General features: G+C 52.2%; 1 protein-coding gene across 1 annotated transcript in view; it reads left to right on the top strand.

Annotated features, from left to right (window-relative positions):
- The window catches only part of SPTBN4 (spectrin beta, non-erythrocytic 4), a 70432-nt gene that overhangs the window by 13240 nt on the left and 40580 nt on the right, over positions 1-16612 (top strand). Inside the window, exons 4-14 of the mRNA XM_060083236.1 lie at positions 567-658; positions 1909-1989; positions 3160-3275; positions 5574-5686; positions 5773-5960; positions 6035-6152; positions 6425-6583; positions 7299-7601; positions 8996-9146; positions 12120-13050; positions 14363-14500. Of these exons, the coding sequence (XP_059939219.1) occupies positions 567-658; positions 1909-1989; positions 3160-3275; positions 5574-5686; positions 5773-5960; positions 6035-6152; positions 6425-6583; positions 7299-7601; positions 8996-9146; positions 12120-13050; positions 14363-14500 (2390 nt within the window). The remainder of the gene's footprint in view (positions 1-566; positions 659-1908; positions 1990-3159; positions 3276-5573; positions 5687-5772; positions 5961-6034; positions 6153-6424; positions 6584-7298; positions 7602-8995; positions 9147-12119; positions 13051-14362; positions 14501-16612) is intronic.

Here is a 16612-nt window from a genome sequence, read left to right as displayed (position 1 = left end):
GAAGGGCTCTCTGAGAAGCTGATGGCTGAGTGAAGATGAAAGGAGAAAGCATTCCAGGCAGGGGGCACAGCAGATGCAAAGGCCCTGGGGTAGGAATAAGCTTGGCATGTTGCAGGTAGAGAAAGACCAGTATGGCTAGAGACTGGGAGGCGGGGGGAGACAGGGAGGAGTTGAGCTCAGAAGGGTTGGCAGGGCCTTGGTGATCTGTGATGAGCAATTTGATCTTACTCTGTCTGAGATGGGGAGAAATTAGAGAGTTTTATCAAGAGGAGGGGCATAATCAGATTTAGAAGGATCCCTCTGGGTTGAGGGTCATGGCCAAAATTGGGAGCTGGGAGCCCAAGGAAGAGACTGGAGCTGGACCACCGTGTGGCCATAGGGAGGTGAAGAGGGGGCCAGGTAGGAAAGACTCTGGGAGGAGGGAGGAGTGGACATGCCATATGGGAAGGGGAGGGGGAGAGAAGGGGTTCTCCCACCCTCAGCCTGAAGCTGCCTCTCCCATCTCTGCTGCCACTCTCAGGCTCAAGCCTTCCACACCCCAACAGCCATGTTTTGTATCCTCACAGATTCAAGTCATCAAAATTGAGACTGAGGACAACAGAGAGACTCGCTCGGCCAAGGACGCGCTGCTCTTGTGGTGTCAGATGAAGACAGCTGGGTAAGCTCCCACATCCCGAGGAGGGCCAGGCCCTAACCTCTGGGCTTCCCTCTGGGACAGGAGCTCAAGGGGCAGCCCAAATCCTCAGCATCAAAAGTTACATCTGAAATTAATGAACTGGTAGCAGACTCTTCCGACCTTGATGAATAAACCTGTATAACAATCCAGAAGGCCAGGTTCAAATTTAGAACTCAGACTCCTCAGGGAACAATGTCGGAAGGTGGTGGGCTGTCCCCATCCTTCTCCCTTCTCTCCCCCCATCTCGTCCTGCACCTCAAAAGGCCTCATGTGCACCTGGATGGACCCCTGACCCTATTCCCAAGCTTTCCCCTGCTCCCCCACCCCTGAAAGCAGCCACCCCTCAGCCTAGGGGGGCACACACCAGGGCTTAGGCAGCTCAGCGTCCTGGTACCTTCAGTGGGGTTGGGAAGAGGGGCTCGCAGACACCACCGGCCATGTCCCTGGTCCCCCTGCTGGGAGGGGCCTGACCTGAAACTGAAGTGCCCTCTGGAGAGCAGCCCTGGGAGGAAGGCGGGAGGGGCAGGTATGGATGCAGACTGGGCTTTCTCTGACTCTTGTCCTCCTGGGGCTCTCTGTCTGTCTTGCAATGCTATCTGTTCTTCCGTGTGTCTGTGTTTACCTCTATGTCTGCTTTTCCTTGTTCCGATCTCTCCTCCCCTCCACTCTCCCCTCCTGTATCTCTCTCCCCACTCCTTTCTTTCCCTATCTCTGTCTGTATCTTGCTCTCTGTCTCTCTCTGTCTCTCTCTGTCCGTTCATCTTTTCTCCTTCTTTCCTTCTCTTGCTTATTCCCTCTGCCTCTCTCTCTTTCTTGCTCCTCTCCTGTCCCCTTCCCTCTCCCTCCCTCTCTCTTTCTCTTTCCATCTTCCTGGCTCTTTGTTTCTTTCTTTCCTTCCTTCCTCCTTTCTGTCTTTCTTTCCCCTTCCTTCCTTCCTTCCTTCCTTTCTTTCTCTTTCTCTCTTTCTTTCTTTCTTTCTTTCTTTCTTTCTTCCTTTCTTTCTTCCTTATCTACTTATATATCATCTATATCTATCTACCCTTCTATCTACCCACCTATCTATCATCTATCTTTTATCATCTATCTATCTCCTATCTATCTATCTATCTGTCTATCTATCTATCTATCCAACCATCCATCAATCCATCTCTGTTTGTCTCTCTCTCCCTTCCTGCCTCTTTCCTCCTGACTCTCTCCATCTCTGCCTCTGTCTCTCCCTTCCACGCTGCCAGTTACCCTGAGGTAAACATCCAGAATTTTACCACCAGCTGGCGGGACGGCTTGGCCTTCAATGCCCTCATCCACCGTCACAGGTACCACCTGGCCTGGGGCAGCCCTGCCCTGAACCCTACCCCCACCCCCATCCCTCAGGTACACACCTGTACACGGATGTATATAGATGACACACACAGACACAGGACCCACCCCCTTCACCTCTCTGCACACATACACATTTCCATTCACACACATGCTCTAACACACACACTTACACACAGATGCACACACAGTCCCCTGTCCGGGCCACATACCCTGTACACACATGGAAACACGTGTGCCCTTGCACAGATGTGTGCACACAGGAATATACTCATGCATCTATATGGCTTCTACCTCTGCCTGCTGCTTGGATGCCCACAGGGTGGGCAGCTCACTCCCCATGCATGGTCCACTCTGGAGTGTGCACAGCATCTCCTCCCATCAGAAAGTCCTTCCTCATGGTGAGCTCCCAGGCCCCCCATCTGCCTCCCTGTGAACCCACCTATTCATACTTCAGGGCCCGGGGCTGAACTGGCTGAGGAAGGGTACCCAGATAAATTACACCCACATCATGATTGACCATGTGACAGTTTGGGGAAACTGAGGCCTAGAGACTGGGAGGGACTTGCTCTAGTGTGAGGGAAGCCAGAACCCGTATGTACACACTCATGCACATATGGGGATACCCAGCCCCACCTACATACCCAGAAACCTGCAAGCTCTAACCAGGGTCCTGCTAACAAGGGAACCATTTACTGGGTGTACTGGCATTGGTCTAAGTGCGTTCCAATAAGTCATTAATATTCAATGACCCTAAGAGGCAGATGCTGTTATTCTACCCATTTTACAAACGAGGAAACTGAGGCACAAAGTGATGCAGTAGCTCACCCAGAGTGACGGCCAGGAAATGGCCAAGCTGGGGCTTGAGTCAGGAGCACTGGCTCCAGACCTCATACTTCAAAGCACTACATAATACTATACAGAAACACACCCACGTAGACACGTGTGTGTCATGAAGTCAGACGTACATGTGCCCTCACGCAGCGCTCACACCCACAGCTAAGTGCTGTACAGACATGCACCAGCACACACAGCTTTCTCAATGGCCGGGTCGTGCTCCTCCTGCCCTCGCCCTGGGTGGGACTCAGACAGGGATGTCTGTTCATCCATTTGCCCACTGGCTTTGGAGCCTGCCTGCTGCCTGCCCTCTCTGTGCCCCTGCCCAGGCCCGATCTCGTGGACTTCAGCAAACTCACCAAGTCCAACGCCAACTACAACCTGCAGAGAGCTTTCCGCACGGCTGAGCAGCACCTGGGGCTGGCACGTCTGCTGGACCCTGAGGGTGAGCCCTGCATGGCCCCAGCCCAGATTTCCTCTTGGGGGACTCCCAACCCCAGTGCCATCCCAGACTCAACCCCATCTGGCTGCAATATCATCCTAAACCCCAAGGCCATTTCAAATTCCAGCTCCCTCCCATCTCCCTCCCCTTCCTCATCTCCAATCCCACCTCCTTCCCATCCCCACATCTTCTACTTTCTCTATCTCTACCTCAAACCCACCCCCATCTCCATTCCTGTGTTCAGCTTAACCCCCCTTCCCCAACCCCATCCTTAATCACCTCCCCACCAAACCCAACCCCCCTCTCTTCCTAACCCCGGTCCCATCCCTGAAGCCAACACCATCCCCAACCCAATCTGCAGCACTGTCCTATTCCCATGCCCACCCCCCTCCCCATCCCCAGCCCATCCCTTTGTCTGTCCCCATCCACAACTCTGTCCTCATCCCCAACCCCTTTCCCATTTTCAGTTTATTCCCAACCCCACCCCTGACTTCAACCTCATTCCCAGTCCATGATCTCACCCAATTCCAGCCCCCATCTCTGGAATAATGGCCATAATCATACCCCACCAATCCCCCATATCTGGAATAAGGGTTGCTGCCCTTTTCTGAGCATCTACCATGTGCCAAGCACATGGCTGGGAATTGTATCAGCACTGTTCCCTTTCATCCTCACACTGACCTGGTTGGATAGAAGTCATCAATCCTGTTATAAAGTGATGGAAACAAAGGCTCAGAGATGTGAAGTCAGTAGCCCAGTGTCACACTGAAAACCCAGTAAACAGGACTTTCTGATTCCAGAATTCATGGTCTGAATCATTCCTCTACCTTGCCTCTTACAGTGCCTGACACATAGTAGGTGTTTATTGGATGTCAGTTTCATGAGATGAGGAAGAATAAGAGCAAAGTATAATGCTGTGCATTCAATGAGTAAATTAAAATGATAATCAGGATTTACTGAGTTTCTCCTCTGTGCCAGGTTATTCTCTCTAATACTGATAGTGTTTCTAGGTGGCTGGCATTGTGACTATCCTTACTGTAACAAGGGTGGGGGGCTTCCCTGGTGGTGCAGTGGTTGAGAGTCCACCTGCCAATGCAGGGGACGCGGGTTCGTGCCCCGGTCCGGGAGGATCCCACATGCTGGGGAGCGGCTGGGCCCGTGAGCCATGGCTGCTGAGCCTGCGCGTCCAGAGCCTGTGCTCCGCAACGGGAGAGGCCACAACAGTGAGAGGCCCGCGTACTGAAAAACAACAAAAACAAACAAACAAAAAAACAATGGGGAAACTGAGCTCAAAGAAGTTAGGTCTATTTTATAAGGATATTCAGTGAGTAAGTGATTGAGCTGGGATTCAAGCTCAGGCTGCCTCCAAAGCCCATGTCCTTGACTTCAAACTTCACATACCATTCATCACTTAGTGTATGTATTTACTGAGCTCCTACTGTGTGCTGGGCATGGCAGGAACAGTGGCAAAAGACAGGCATAGCCCTTGTCCTCATGGAGCTCAAACTCTAGGTAAGAACATAATCACATAAGGGAATATGTAATTATAAATTGTGATTCGTTCTAGGAAGAAATGATAAGATGTTATGAGGAAGAATAACAAGAGGAGACCATCTCCAGACAGGATGAACAGAAAGGCTTATTTGAGGAAACTTAAGTCGAGTGGAGCCCTGAAGGATGAGTGGGAGTTTGGCATGAAGAAAAGGAACAGTGTTTCAGACAGAACAGCATGTGCAAAGGCCCTGAGGTAGAAAGTAGAATAGTGTGTTCCAGAAATCATTATAGAGGGATGTCCCTGGTGGCACGGTGGTTAAGTATCCACTTGCCAGTGCATGGGGACATGGGTTCGAGCCTGGTCCAGGAAGATCCCACATGCTGTGGAGCAACTAAGCCCGTGCACCACAACTACTGAGCCCATGAGCTGCAACTACTGAAGCCCACGTGCCTAGAGCCCATGCTCCGCAACAAGAGAAGCCACCGCAATGAGAAAAAAACCTGCTCACTGAAAATAGAGAAAAGCCCGTGCACAGCAATGAAGACCCAAAGCAGCCAAAAAAAAAAAAAAAAAGAAATCATTATAGATAATTTCTCTATGGTGGTTTATATGTGTCAGGCACTATTTAATCCCATGAGGTAGATGCCCACTGGGCAGATACAAAAACTGAGGAACAGAGAGGTTAGCTATCTTGCCCAAGGTCACACAGCAAGTAAGAGTGAGTTCTCCCTCCCACCACTTAATACCTTCTGTCTCTCTGTCAGAGCACTCATCATCATGCTCCCTCCCTCTCCTTTAATCATCAGATGTGAACATGGAGGCTCCGGATGAGAAGTCCATCATCACCTATGTGGTCTCCTTCTACCATTATTTCTCTAAGATGAAGGCTCTGGCTGTGGAGGGGAAGCGAATTGGGAAGGTAAGAGGAGCCAAGGAATGGGGAGGGTGGGAGCCTGGGAACCATATCTGGGATGAGGCTGACCCCACCTTCCTTTGCCGGGTCAGGTCCTGGACCAGGTGTTGGAGGTGGGGAAGATCATTGAGCGCTACGAGGAGCTGGCAGCCGAGCTGCTGGCCTGGATCCACCGCACCGTGGGCCTCATCAGCAACCAGAAGTTTGCCAACTCACTGAGTGGGGTGCAGCAGCAGCTTCAGGCTTTCACAACGTATTGCACACTGGAGAAGCCCGTCAAGTGAGGCCCAGCTCAGGAGGGAGGGTAGCCGGTGGAGGTGTGGAGGCAGGGTTCCTGAGCTCAGGCCCCTTCAGGTTTCAGGAGAAGGGGAACCTGGAGGTGCTGCTCTTCAGCATCCAGAGCAAATTGCGTGCCAGCAACCGTCGCCTCTACGTGCCCCGGGAGGGCTGTGGCATCTGGGATATTGACAAGGTGAGGCTGAGGATGTAGGGGAGAGGAAGGGTTGCTCTGTGAAGTTGTGTAGGTTGTGCACTGCTCAAGGGAGCCGTTCACACTGCAGACATCATGGACTGGATATTCATTCTGATGGTTTTTCCAGCAGTAAAGTGTCCCGAGGAAGCAACGTTTCTTTCCAATCTGCACAAAGGTGCCACAAGTGCTAGGAGTGACCTCAAATAGAGGAGCCAGGGCCATTAAACTGTGGGCAGTTGTTGGAATCTGACTGCTTCCTCCTGCCTCCTTAGGCATGGGGACAGCTGGAGAAGGCAGAACATGAGCGGGAGGCTGCCCTACGGGCTGAGCTGATCCGGCAGGAGAAGCTGGAACTACTAGCCCAGAGGTTTGACCACAAGGTGGCTATGCGGGAGAGCTGGCTGAATGAGAACCAGCGCCTGGTGTCCCAGGTACAGGGCGTAGGGCTTGGCTCTGGGGGAAAGGGAGGGAGGATGACGCTGATGGTCCTGGGACCAGAGAGAGAGACTTGATCTCCTAAGCAACAGAGAAGTGTTGGATTAGTCTCCTAGGTGACAAATGAAGGTGGGAAGGGAGAATTGTTTTCCTAAGTGTTTGGCGGGGGAGGGGTGTGGGCCTGCTCTCCAGGGTAATAGGAAGGTGAGACTGGTCTCCAGGGTAACTAGAGAGGACAGAAGAGGGAGAGTATTTAGTTATCTCTTAAGTGACAAAGGAGGTTGTTATCTGGTGTCCAGGGTAACTCAGGAGGATAGAATTGGTCTCCTAAGTAACAGCATATGGTAGGCCTGGTCCCCAGTCTCTAAGGAAATGGAAGGATGGGGCCTATTTCCTGGGTAACAAGTTTAGGGTTAGAGATGTAACAGGGAAGGGTGGAGCTGGTCTCCAGGGTAACTGCGGATGGTGGAGCTGGTCTCCAGGGTAACTGGGGATGGTGGGGCTTGTCTCTAGGGTAACAGGGAAGGGTGGAGCTGGTCTCCAGGGTAACTTGGGGTGGTGGGGCTGCTCTCCAGGGTAACAGAGAAGGATGGGACTGGTCTCCAGAGTAACAGGAGCCAGTGGGGGAGTTTCCAGGGTCACGCAGGCTCAAGGTAGCAGGTTGACTGCTGAGGCAACGCGGATGAGTGTCTGTGGCCTGCCCTGCCCCAGGACAACTTTGGGTATGAGCTGCCAGCAGTGGAGGCAGCCATGAAGAAGCACGAAGCGATTGAGGCAGACATTGCGGCCTATGAGGAGCGGGTGCAGGGCGTGGCAGAGCTGGCCCAGGCATTGGCGATTGAAAGCTACTATGATGCCCGCCGCGTGGCAGCCCAGCGTGACAGTGTCCTGCGGCAGTGGGCCCTGCTGACTGGGCTGGTAGGTGCCCGGCGGACACGGCTCGAGCAGAACCTGGCCCTGCAGAAAGTCTTCCAGGAGATGGTGTACATGGTGGACTGGATGGAGGAGATGCAGGTAGGGGCCAGATCGGGGGCCAATGATGGGAGTGGCATGCCAGGAGGGGAGGAAAGGGTATATACACTGAAAGAGTTGTCAAAGATGGAGAGGGAAGGGGAGAGAGACAGAAAGAGGTAAAGAGAAAAGGGGACAAAAAGAAAGAGTGAAAGATACAGAGAGAGACAGAGAGGCAGAAAAAGAACGTGTGAGAAAGAGAGAAAAATATCTGGAGAAATAGATAAAAATACACAGTAATATGGAAACAGAGCGAGTCAGGGACAGAGAGGCAGAGAGATTAAGTCAGAGGAAGATCGCGACAGTTTGAGAGAAAGAGAAATCAGAGAAAGAAAGAGAGAGAGCTGGAGAAGCAGACCCAAAGGTAGCAACAGAAATCTAAATGGCTACAGAGAAAGACACATAGGAAGATGGAATCCATGTGAGAAAGAGAGAGACCTACTGGAGACAGATAGACAGATACAGAGCAAGATGGAGATAAGGATGGAAGCAAAGAGAGAGAGAGAAATACAGACACGAAGAGAGACATGGAGGGACTTCCCTGGCGGTCCAGTGGGTAAGACTCCACGCTCCCAATGCAGGGGGCCCAGGTTCGATCCCTGGTCAGGGAACTAGATCCCACATGCTGCAACGGAAGATCCTGCATGCCACACCTAAGACCCAGCACAGCCAAATAAATAAATAAATATTTTTAAAAAGATTAATTAATTATTTTTGGCTGCATTGGGTCTTAGTTGAGGCATGCCGGATCTTTCGTTGTGGCGCTCAGGCTTCTCTGTAGTTGTGGCATGAGGGTTTTCTCTTCTCTAGTTGTGGCGCACAGGCTCCAGGGCGCATGGGCTCTGTAGTTGTGGCGTGTGGGCTCTGTAGTTTTGTGGCACACAGGCTCTCTAGTTGAGATGTGCGAACTCAGTAGTTGTGGCGCGTGGGCTTAGTTGCCCCGCGGCATGTAGGATCTTAGTTCCCTGACCAGGGATCAAACCTGCGTCCCCTGCATTGGAAGGTGGATTCTTTATCACTGGACCACCAGGGAAGTCCCAATATTTTTTTAAAAAAGAGAGAGAGACATGGAAAGAAAGAGATAGAGGTCGAGATGGAGACAGAAGTGTAAATGAGAATGGGGGGAAGGCAAAGAGAGACAGAAGAAGGGGGAGATGGAGGCATAGAGAGGGAGACACGGTGAGATAGACAGAGCCCAGAATTGGGGAGATGATGAGAGATGGGACATCCAGAGAGACAGAGATGGAGAGAGATGATGACAGATACACGGAGACTGAGACAGATCAGAGTTCAAGTGATGGAGTAGAGAAGCAGAGGGCTGGCATGGGCGATGCGGGGGGCGTGAGTGGCCTAAGGGCCAATGCCAAAAATATACTCAGGGCTGCCCCTACTTGTAGGCTCAGCTGCTGTCCCGGGAGTGTGGGCAGCACCTGGTGGAGGCAGAGGACCTGCTGCAGAAGCATGGACTGCTGGAGGGGGACATCTCGGCCCAGAGTGAGCGGGTGGAGGCGCTCAATGCTTCTGCCCTGCGTTTCTCCCAGCTTCAGGGTGAGTCTGAGGTTGGGGATTGGGGTGGAGACTTTCAGGGCTGGTGCTAATAGAAGCAGAATGTCTCCTGAGAGGCAGAATGAAGGAGTGAGCTCCCCATCTTTGGAGGCATCCAAGCACCAACTAGGATCACACTCCATCAGGGATATCACATGGGAAATTAGTGCCTTGAGTGAGAGGTTGGACCACATGACTTCTTCCTGTTTTGAGATTCTGCAGTAATAGTTCACGTTTCTTGAGCACTTGTTATGTGCTAAGCCTTTCACAACTCATCTCAGTGAATACCATAAAAAGACTGGGTAAGGTAATTATTGTCAAGGCCTGTTTAGCATCAAGTGAGAGAAACTCAATTCAATTCACTTAAGGAGGAAAGGGGAATGTACTGGCTGATGTAACTAACTGTGCAGGAAAGGATGAGCTTTGCTTCAGGTATGGCTGGATCCAGGGATAGTTCAGTGATGCTTTTAAGACTCCATCTGTTTCTGACTCCAGTCTTTATGTTTGTGTCACTATTGGGCTGTCCCTCCCCTTGTGGTGTAAATCTGGGATCATCCAGCAGCTTCGCAGACCCAGCAAGAGACAGGCCCCTTTCTCTCAATATCCTGGCAAAAGGTCCAAGGAAAGTTTTCATTAGCCCACTGTAGGTCCCGTTCCCATCACTCAGCCAAGCATTATGGCCCCAGGCTATCCAGTGATCTAATTGGCCACATCTATGTGACATGCCCTCCCAGAGCCAAGAGTGGGGTCAGCTCCCTTCAAAGACATGAACTGAGAAGGAGGGGGGTGGGGCGCCATTATCAGATGCAGGGACATGGATGCTGATAGGCAAAACCCAGACTGGCTCTAAAAATGTTCTCATTTTACTGATGTCAACGCCCTCCAGCCAAAGACCACCAGGAACCCTGCTGTAGTCAAACCAAGCTGGGTTTTTTGGTTCTTTGCACACACCAGGGGAACCATGGGGCATCTTAGTAAGAGGATGTTAAGAGGGGCTTGTTATAGGATGTGGGCTTGTGTTAGGTGATTTGGGATGATTTAACATAGTGTGTTTTGCTGCAGATTGGATGCTGTCAGGAAGTGGGGGTAATTAGATGATTGCACATCTTAATCATTTTTATCCAGGTAGTGGGAGGAACAGGATTGGCAGGAGTGGTTCACCTTGGCCAGGTGAGGGGGCGGGCAGGGGGGTGGCCATTTTTGTGGTTTGCACAGTGACTTTGTTTTGGGTGCTCTCAGACGTGATTGTGGAACGGTCTTGTCCTCGTCCCGCTGCATCCCTATTGCAGAGTGGTCTTGTCTGATGTTGTGTCCTGTGCAACTGTGTATGAGTGCTGACAGCATCAGGGCTGCTTTTTTATTTCTCACTGATGAGTAAACTGAGGCCCAGAGCTGCAGAGCTGATCAGAGAGAGGGCTTGGAGGCTGAGTCTGTCTCACTCCTTTATCTGGAGCCATGGCCCTTGGGAATCCTGGAGCATTGTTAGGAAAGGAAGACGCTGTCCAGCTTGCAGGATGGCCAGGGGTTTCTCACCCTCATGGACTGGGTCATGTCCTAAGAGCAGATGTTGAGGTCTCCTTCCAAGCCCCAGTGCAGACATCCCCATCCTAGCTCAGCCCATCACCAACCTCATGACCCCACGAGACACTGTGGGGACCCTCTCCTTCATCTTCACTCTTCATCCTCATTCTTACGGATGTTTCTCAAGGAAGCTCCCTCGGTCTTTTCCCTGTGAGGTCTCGGTGCCTGGTGACAATGCGCCAGCAGCACCGTGGAAACAGCAAAGAGACTAGTGTGTGGGGGGGTGTTGTCATGGTGACGGGAGGCAGCGCTGTCTGCTAAGTGGTCCAGAGTGTGGCGTCCTGCTCAACTAATTCTTAGCTGATCCTGGGCAAGTAGCTTCCCTCCCTGGGTGTGAGTTTCTTCATCTGCAAGATGGGGCTAAGGAGGACACTGGCCTCATAGAATGGTTGTGAGAACTAAATGACAGTGTGTCAGAGTAAGGGCCAGATACATGGATGCTGTTGATGTTTATTAATTCAGTTGGATGCCTCCATATTTGGGTCAATTTCAGTGAATGTCCAGGAATGCAGAAATCCCACAGGCCATCTAGGGCAGTGTCTCTCATACTGTTTTGACCCAGTAAGAAATACATTTACCTCATGACCCAGAGTTCACAGGCACACGTGCAGACACACACAGACACAGACACACAGAGACACAAAGTCTTTATAAAACAATGCTTCTCCTTACCTCTGATATTTTCTATTCATTCTATTCCATTTCATTAAAGAAATGCTGGCTGCAACCCATTAAGTTAATCTCACAGTTCTTAGTCACAAACCAGAGGTCCAGGAGGAAGGTGAAATATTTGAAGACAAAAAAGGAGTTTAGGTCATCACTGGGTTAATAGATACGGTGACAGAGGATGAGAGAGGGAACCCAGAAGCATAGCTTAAGAGTAGAGAAGTTTCATCGGGTCCATTTCTGAAGGGAAAACACTGTATATTTACACTAAAATATACACATTCTAGGATTCTCTGAATCTCTGTTTCCATTCATCATTCAATCAGTAAGTCACCGTTTTCACTAGGTGACTGCTCTGGGCTCCACCCTGTGCTGGGCAGTGGTGGGGACATGGTGTGCTGGAGACAGTCCCTGGCCCTGTCCTCACGGGGCTCCCAGTCCAGTAGGGGAGACAGACTGTCAGTGACGGCCCAGAGGGTTCAGAGCTGGGTGAAGGAGTCACAGGCAGAGTGGTCCGGGCTGGGATGGGAAGCAGAGAAGCCTGGGAGAGCCAGAGAAGGCGCCTGCTCCAGATTTGGGGTGTCAGGGAAAGCTGCCTGGAGGAGGGGAGGTGTAACCTAGCATCTGATAAAGTCGGGCCAAGGACTAGGCAGGTAGCCTTGTACCACCCTCTCTTGGACGCCCCCTGGCCCGTGCCCAACCCGGGATCTGCCCCTTTTCCTGGTCCAGGTTACCAGCCCTGCGATCCGCAGGTCATCTGCAACCGCGTGAACCACGTGCACGGCTGTCTGGCGGAGCTGCAGGAGCAGGCGGCTGGGCGGCGCGCGGAACTGGAGGCCTCGCGCAGCCTGTGGGCGCTGCTGCAGGAGCTGGAGGAGGCCGAGAGCTGGGCCCGCGACAAGGAGCGCCTCCTAGAGGCGGCGGGCGGAGGCGGCGCGGTGGGAGCGGCGGACGGCGCCCACGACCTGTACAGCACCGCGCGCCTCCTGGCTCAGCACAAGATCCTGCAGGGCGAGGTGGGCGGGCGGCGGGCGCTGCTGCAGCAGGCCCTGCGGCGCGGCGAGGAGCTGGCCGCGGCCGGTGGCGCCGTGGGCTCGGGCGCCGAGACGGTGCACCTGGCGGGCCTGGCGGAGCGCGCGGCGAGCGCGCGGCGGCGCTGGCAGCGGCTGGAAGAGGCGGCGGCGCGGCGCGAGCGGCGGCTGCAGGAGGCGCGGGCGCTGCACCAGTTCGGTGCTGACCTAGACGGTCTCCTGGACTGGCTCCGCGACGCCTACCGCCTAGCAGCCGCGGGCGACTTCGGCCACGACGAAGCATCCAGCCGCCGCCTGGCCCGCCAGCACCGCGCGCTCACCGGGGAGGTGGAGGCGCATCGCGGGCCCGTGGGCGGCCTGCGGCGTCAGCTGGCGGCACTGGGGGGCGCCAGCGGCGCCGGGCCACTGGTGGTGGCACTGCAGGTGCGCGTGGTGGAGGCCGAGCAGCTATTCTCCGAGGTGACCGAGGTGGCTGCTCTGCGGCGCCAGTGGCTGCGGGATGCCCTCGCTGTCTACCGCATGTTCGGCGAGGTGCACGCGTGCGAGCTGTGGATCGGTGAGAAGGAGCAGTGGCTGCTCGCCATGCGTGTGCCCGATTCACTCGACGACGTCGAGGTGGTGCAGCACCGGTGAGCGCGCACTGCTGGGATTCCCCGGTCCCCTTCCTCACGCACACGGTCTCTCGTTCCTTGGTTCAACAGTTCCCATGTCCACTCACCTGGAACCGGGGGTTCCAGTAAAATGGGAATGATAGTCCCAACCTCACAGGCTACTGGAGAACAATAAATGACTTAGTATGTGCAAACTACTTGGCAAACGCCTGGGTCCAGGGAGCGTTCCATGAGCGGCTGCTATTATTACTATGAGGCTTATAGTCACCTGGCACGAAATTAACCTGAGCTCCTCCAGGGGTGTCCCAGCCTGACCCCTCTCCCTGGGACTCCCACTGCCCTTGCATAGATGTTACCTCCCTAGCTATAAAATTGTTCTGACCCTTGTCACTTTCTCTTCCCTCACCCCACTTCACATTTCTTCACAGCAGTTACCACCATGTGACACATTAGATACTGATTTGTCTGTCGGCAGATTTAGAAACGGGTTGTTAAGATAGTGGATGAACCCTCTGCATCTCTCTCTGAGCATGTTCATGCATCCACTCATTCAGTGGGTACTTATTGAGCTCCTGCCCTGTTCCAGGTCTTGGGCTGAGCATTGCTGGAAACACAGGCCTGGTCCCCGCTGTTACTGTGCCCACAGTTACCCAAGCCACAGCCTTGGGCATTGTTTTAAACAAGGGAGGACCATGGCCAACTTAAAACAGGTTTCCCTGGCTGCCATGTGGAGGGTAGGTTGGAGGGGGTGAGAATGGTGGCTGGGAGCCCAGAGAGGCAGCTGGGGTGAGGATTCAGGTAGGAGAGGACAGGACTGGACCAGGGCTGGAGCCCAAGTAGACAGGCCATGGGGGCAGACAGGCTTGGGGGGACTGTTTGTCCAAAACAGAGCCCAGGGAATGGGGGTGGGGGCTGTCCCTGAGATGGAGACCCAGAGGGAGAACAAATTGGGGGAGATGTTGAAGCTAGTTTGAGTACAGTGAGGACCCTGGAGGAGATGCACAGCAGGCTTTAATGTTGGAGACAGGTTCAAAAGGAATGAGGTTGAAGCTGGAGACAGATGTGTGGGTGATGGGTTCAGGGGCAAGGACTGTGGGAGTGGGTGAGATGGGTCAGGCAGGATGTGAGGGAAAGCTCAGAGGGCCCAGGATGGAGCCCTGAGGAATCTAACATTTAAGGGGCAGGTAGAAGAAGAGGAGCCAGCAAAGGAGCCTAAGGAGGTGAGGTTGGAGAGTTAGGAGAAGAACCAGGGGAAGGCAGCTTCCCAAAAGCCAGTGAACAGGTCCCCAGGGTCCAGGCCTCTCTGAGCACGTCCATCCTTCTTCCGCAGATTTGAGAGTCTGGACCAGGAGATGAACAGTCTGATGGGCCGTGTCCTGGATGTGAACCGCACAGTTCAGGAACTGGTGGAAGGAGGCCACCCCAGCTCAGAAGAGGTGCGCTCCTGCCAGGACCACCTCAACAGCAGGTAGGTGAGGCCTGGGGCTGGAAGTTCTTCTAGGTATCCCACACCAGTTCTTCCCATCATTCTTTTCCTCATTCACCAACTGTAGAAATCAAGAACGTGCACTTTCAAATCCCCGAGATGATAAGGGCCATCTAGTAAATTAGCAAAATCTTGAAAAAATTAAAATACCCAGTGCTAGTGGTGATGTGGTAAAATGAGGACACGATACCTTTCAATGGGGTATTAACTTACTTGTTCAGAAATGATTTATTGAGTATCCACTATCTGCCAGGAAATTTTCCAAGTACTTTGGTTTTATCTCCCAATATCCCAATTTCCATAGTAACGTTTCCAGAATTCAGAAGTCTTTAAGAATAGCAACAAATTAAATCTTTCCCACTAGAACACTGCCAGTAGTTCTTGCAAGGTAGGGTTTATGGATAAAGACACAGATCCAGAGAGGTGAAATCCTTATTCAAGCTTACTCAGTCTAGTAAGTAGGAGTCAAACCCAGTTCTGCCTGAATCCAGAACTGGGGCTCTTGATCATATATATATATATATATATATATATATATATATATTCAGTCTTCCCGGCAATTCTGTGGGGTGTAAATTACCCATGTGAGAGAGGAGGAAATGGGGGCTCAGAGAGGTGAAGGTGGCCTGAGGTCACATGGCAAGTTATGGGGATCAAGCCTGGATTTGTCTGACTCCAAAGATTGTGCCCTTAACTGCTGTGCTGGAAGATCCCAATATCCAGTGATTTCCAAGTCTCTGTAGACTCAACAATCCCAGGGCACCAGGGCCTAAAAAGATAATGACAGCAATAGTGATTTACGCCGTTTAGTGAGATGATGTGCTAAGTGCTTTAGCCACATGAACTCATTAAACACCCAATGAAGTGGACATAATTATCCCCATTCTCCAAATAAGGAAACAGGATCAGAGATGGAAATGATTTGCCCAAGTTCACATGGCAAATCTGGCCAGAGCAGAACTTGAACTTGAGTCCTTCTGCTTTCAGAGTCCTAATTTCTGCCCTTGTGGTGTGTCCATTCTAGAGGTGACAGAGAGTTCACAAATAGACTAATACGTGGACAAGATATTTAGAGAGTTTTAAGGATTTATTTAAGGATTTATGACCTGGTAGGGCATAACTGGAGCTTGGGGGTGATTTTAGATCTTGTGGTCAGCCATAACATTTTGAGCTGGGCCCTCAAAGGGGATGAGAAGGCAGCCAAGGAAGGTCCCCCCATCAGGTGGGTCCTCCAGGTGAGGGACCCGGGGGGCTCGGGTGGACCTGGGGGAAGCCCTTTTCCTTCAGCTTCCCTGAGAAGGGAGGGCAGCCTGCTTTGGGGCCACTTCCCTGGGGGCTGGCTGAGAAAAGGATTTCAGGATGGTGAGGGCAGAGCTTAATAAAAGGGGTGGGGGGAATGAGAAGGATCCAGCCACAGGAAGAGTACATATGGGGGAGGGGAGGGAGGGTACCGAGCATTCCAGGCAGGGAGCACAGCCAAGGCAAAGGCCCTGATATGGTCTTCGGGGCCATATCAAGTCCCCATATCAATAGTGGGGACTATTATCCCCACTCAATAATAGTAGCTAACAGGTACTGTTTTAAGCACTTCACAAACCATAACTCATTTGACTCTCACAGCACCCCTATGAGGTAGATACTGTGCTATGTCCATTTTACTGGCGGGGAAACTGAGGCACAGAGAAGGTTACTAACCAAAGGGTACATAGCTCAGATTTGACTTTGAGCCTGACACAGCCAGGCAGTCTGGCTCGGATTCTGTGCTTATAAACTGGACCATACACTGCCTATGAAAGGGAACTGAGGCCCAGAGAAATATCATCACTTGCCTGAAGGCACAGGGCAATGTGTAATTTTCCCCATTTATTTATTTCGGAATGAAAGAGGTTTGCCTTAGCACCCGGCTTATAGTACATGCTCAGTAACTATTCATTGCATCCAATGTATTATCTGATGTCATAAGCCAGCAGTTCCCACACTCTTTGGTTTCAGAACACTTTGCACTCTTAAAAACTATTAAGGACCCCAAAGAGCTTGTTTTAGTGGGTTATATCTATTAATATTTACTATATTAGAAATTAATACTGAGTAATT

Source organism: Mesoplodon densirostris, chromosome 19, assembly GCF_025265405.1.
Source record: "Mesoplodon densirostris isolate mMesDen1 chromosome 19, mMesDen1 primary haplotype, whole genome shotgun sequence".
In the NCBI taxonomy this organism is placed as follows: Eukaryota; Metazoa; Chordata; class Mammalia; order Artiodactyla; family Ziphiidae; genus Mesoplodon; species Mesoplodon densirostris.
Note: the sequence above shows the minus strand (reverse complement) of the source record. Positions and strands in the feature narration are given on the sequence as shown.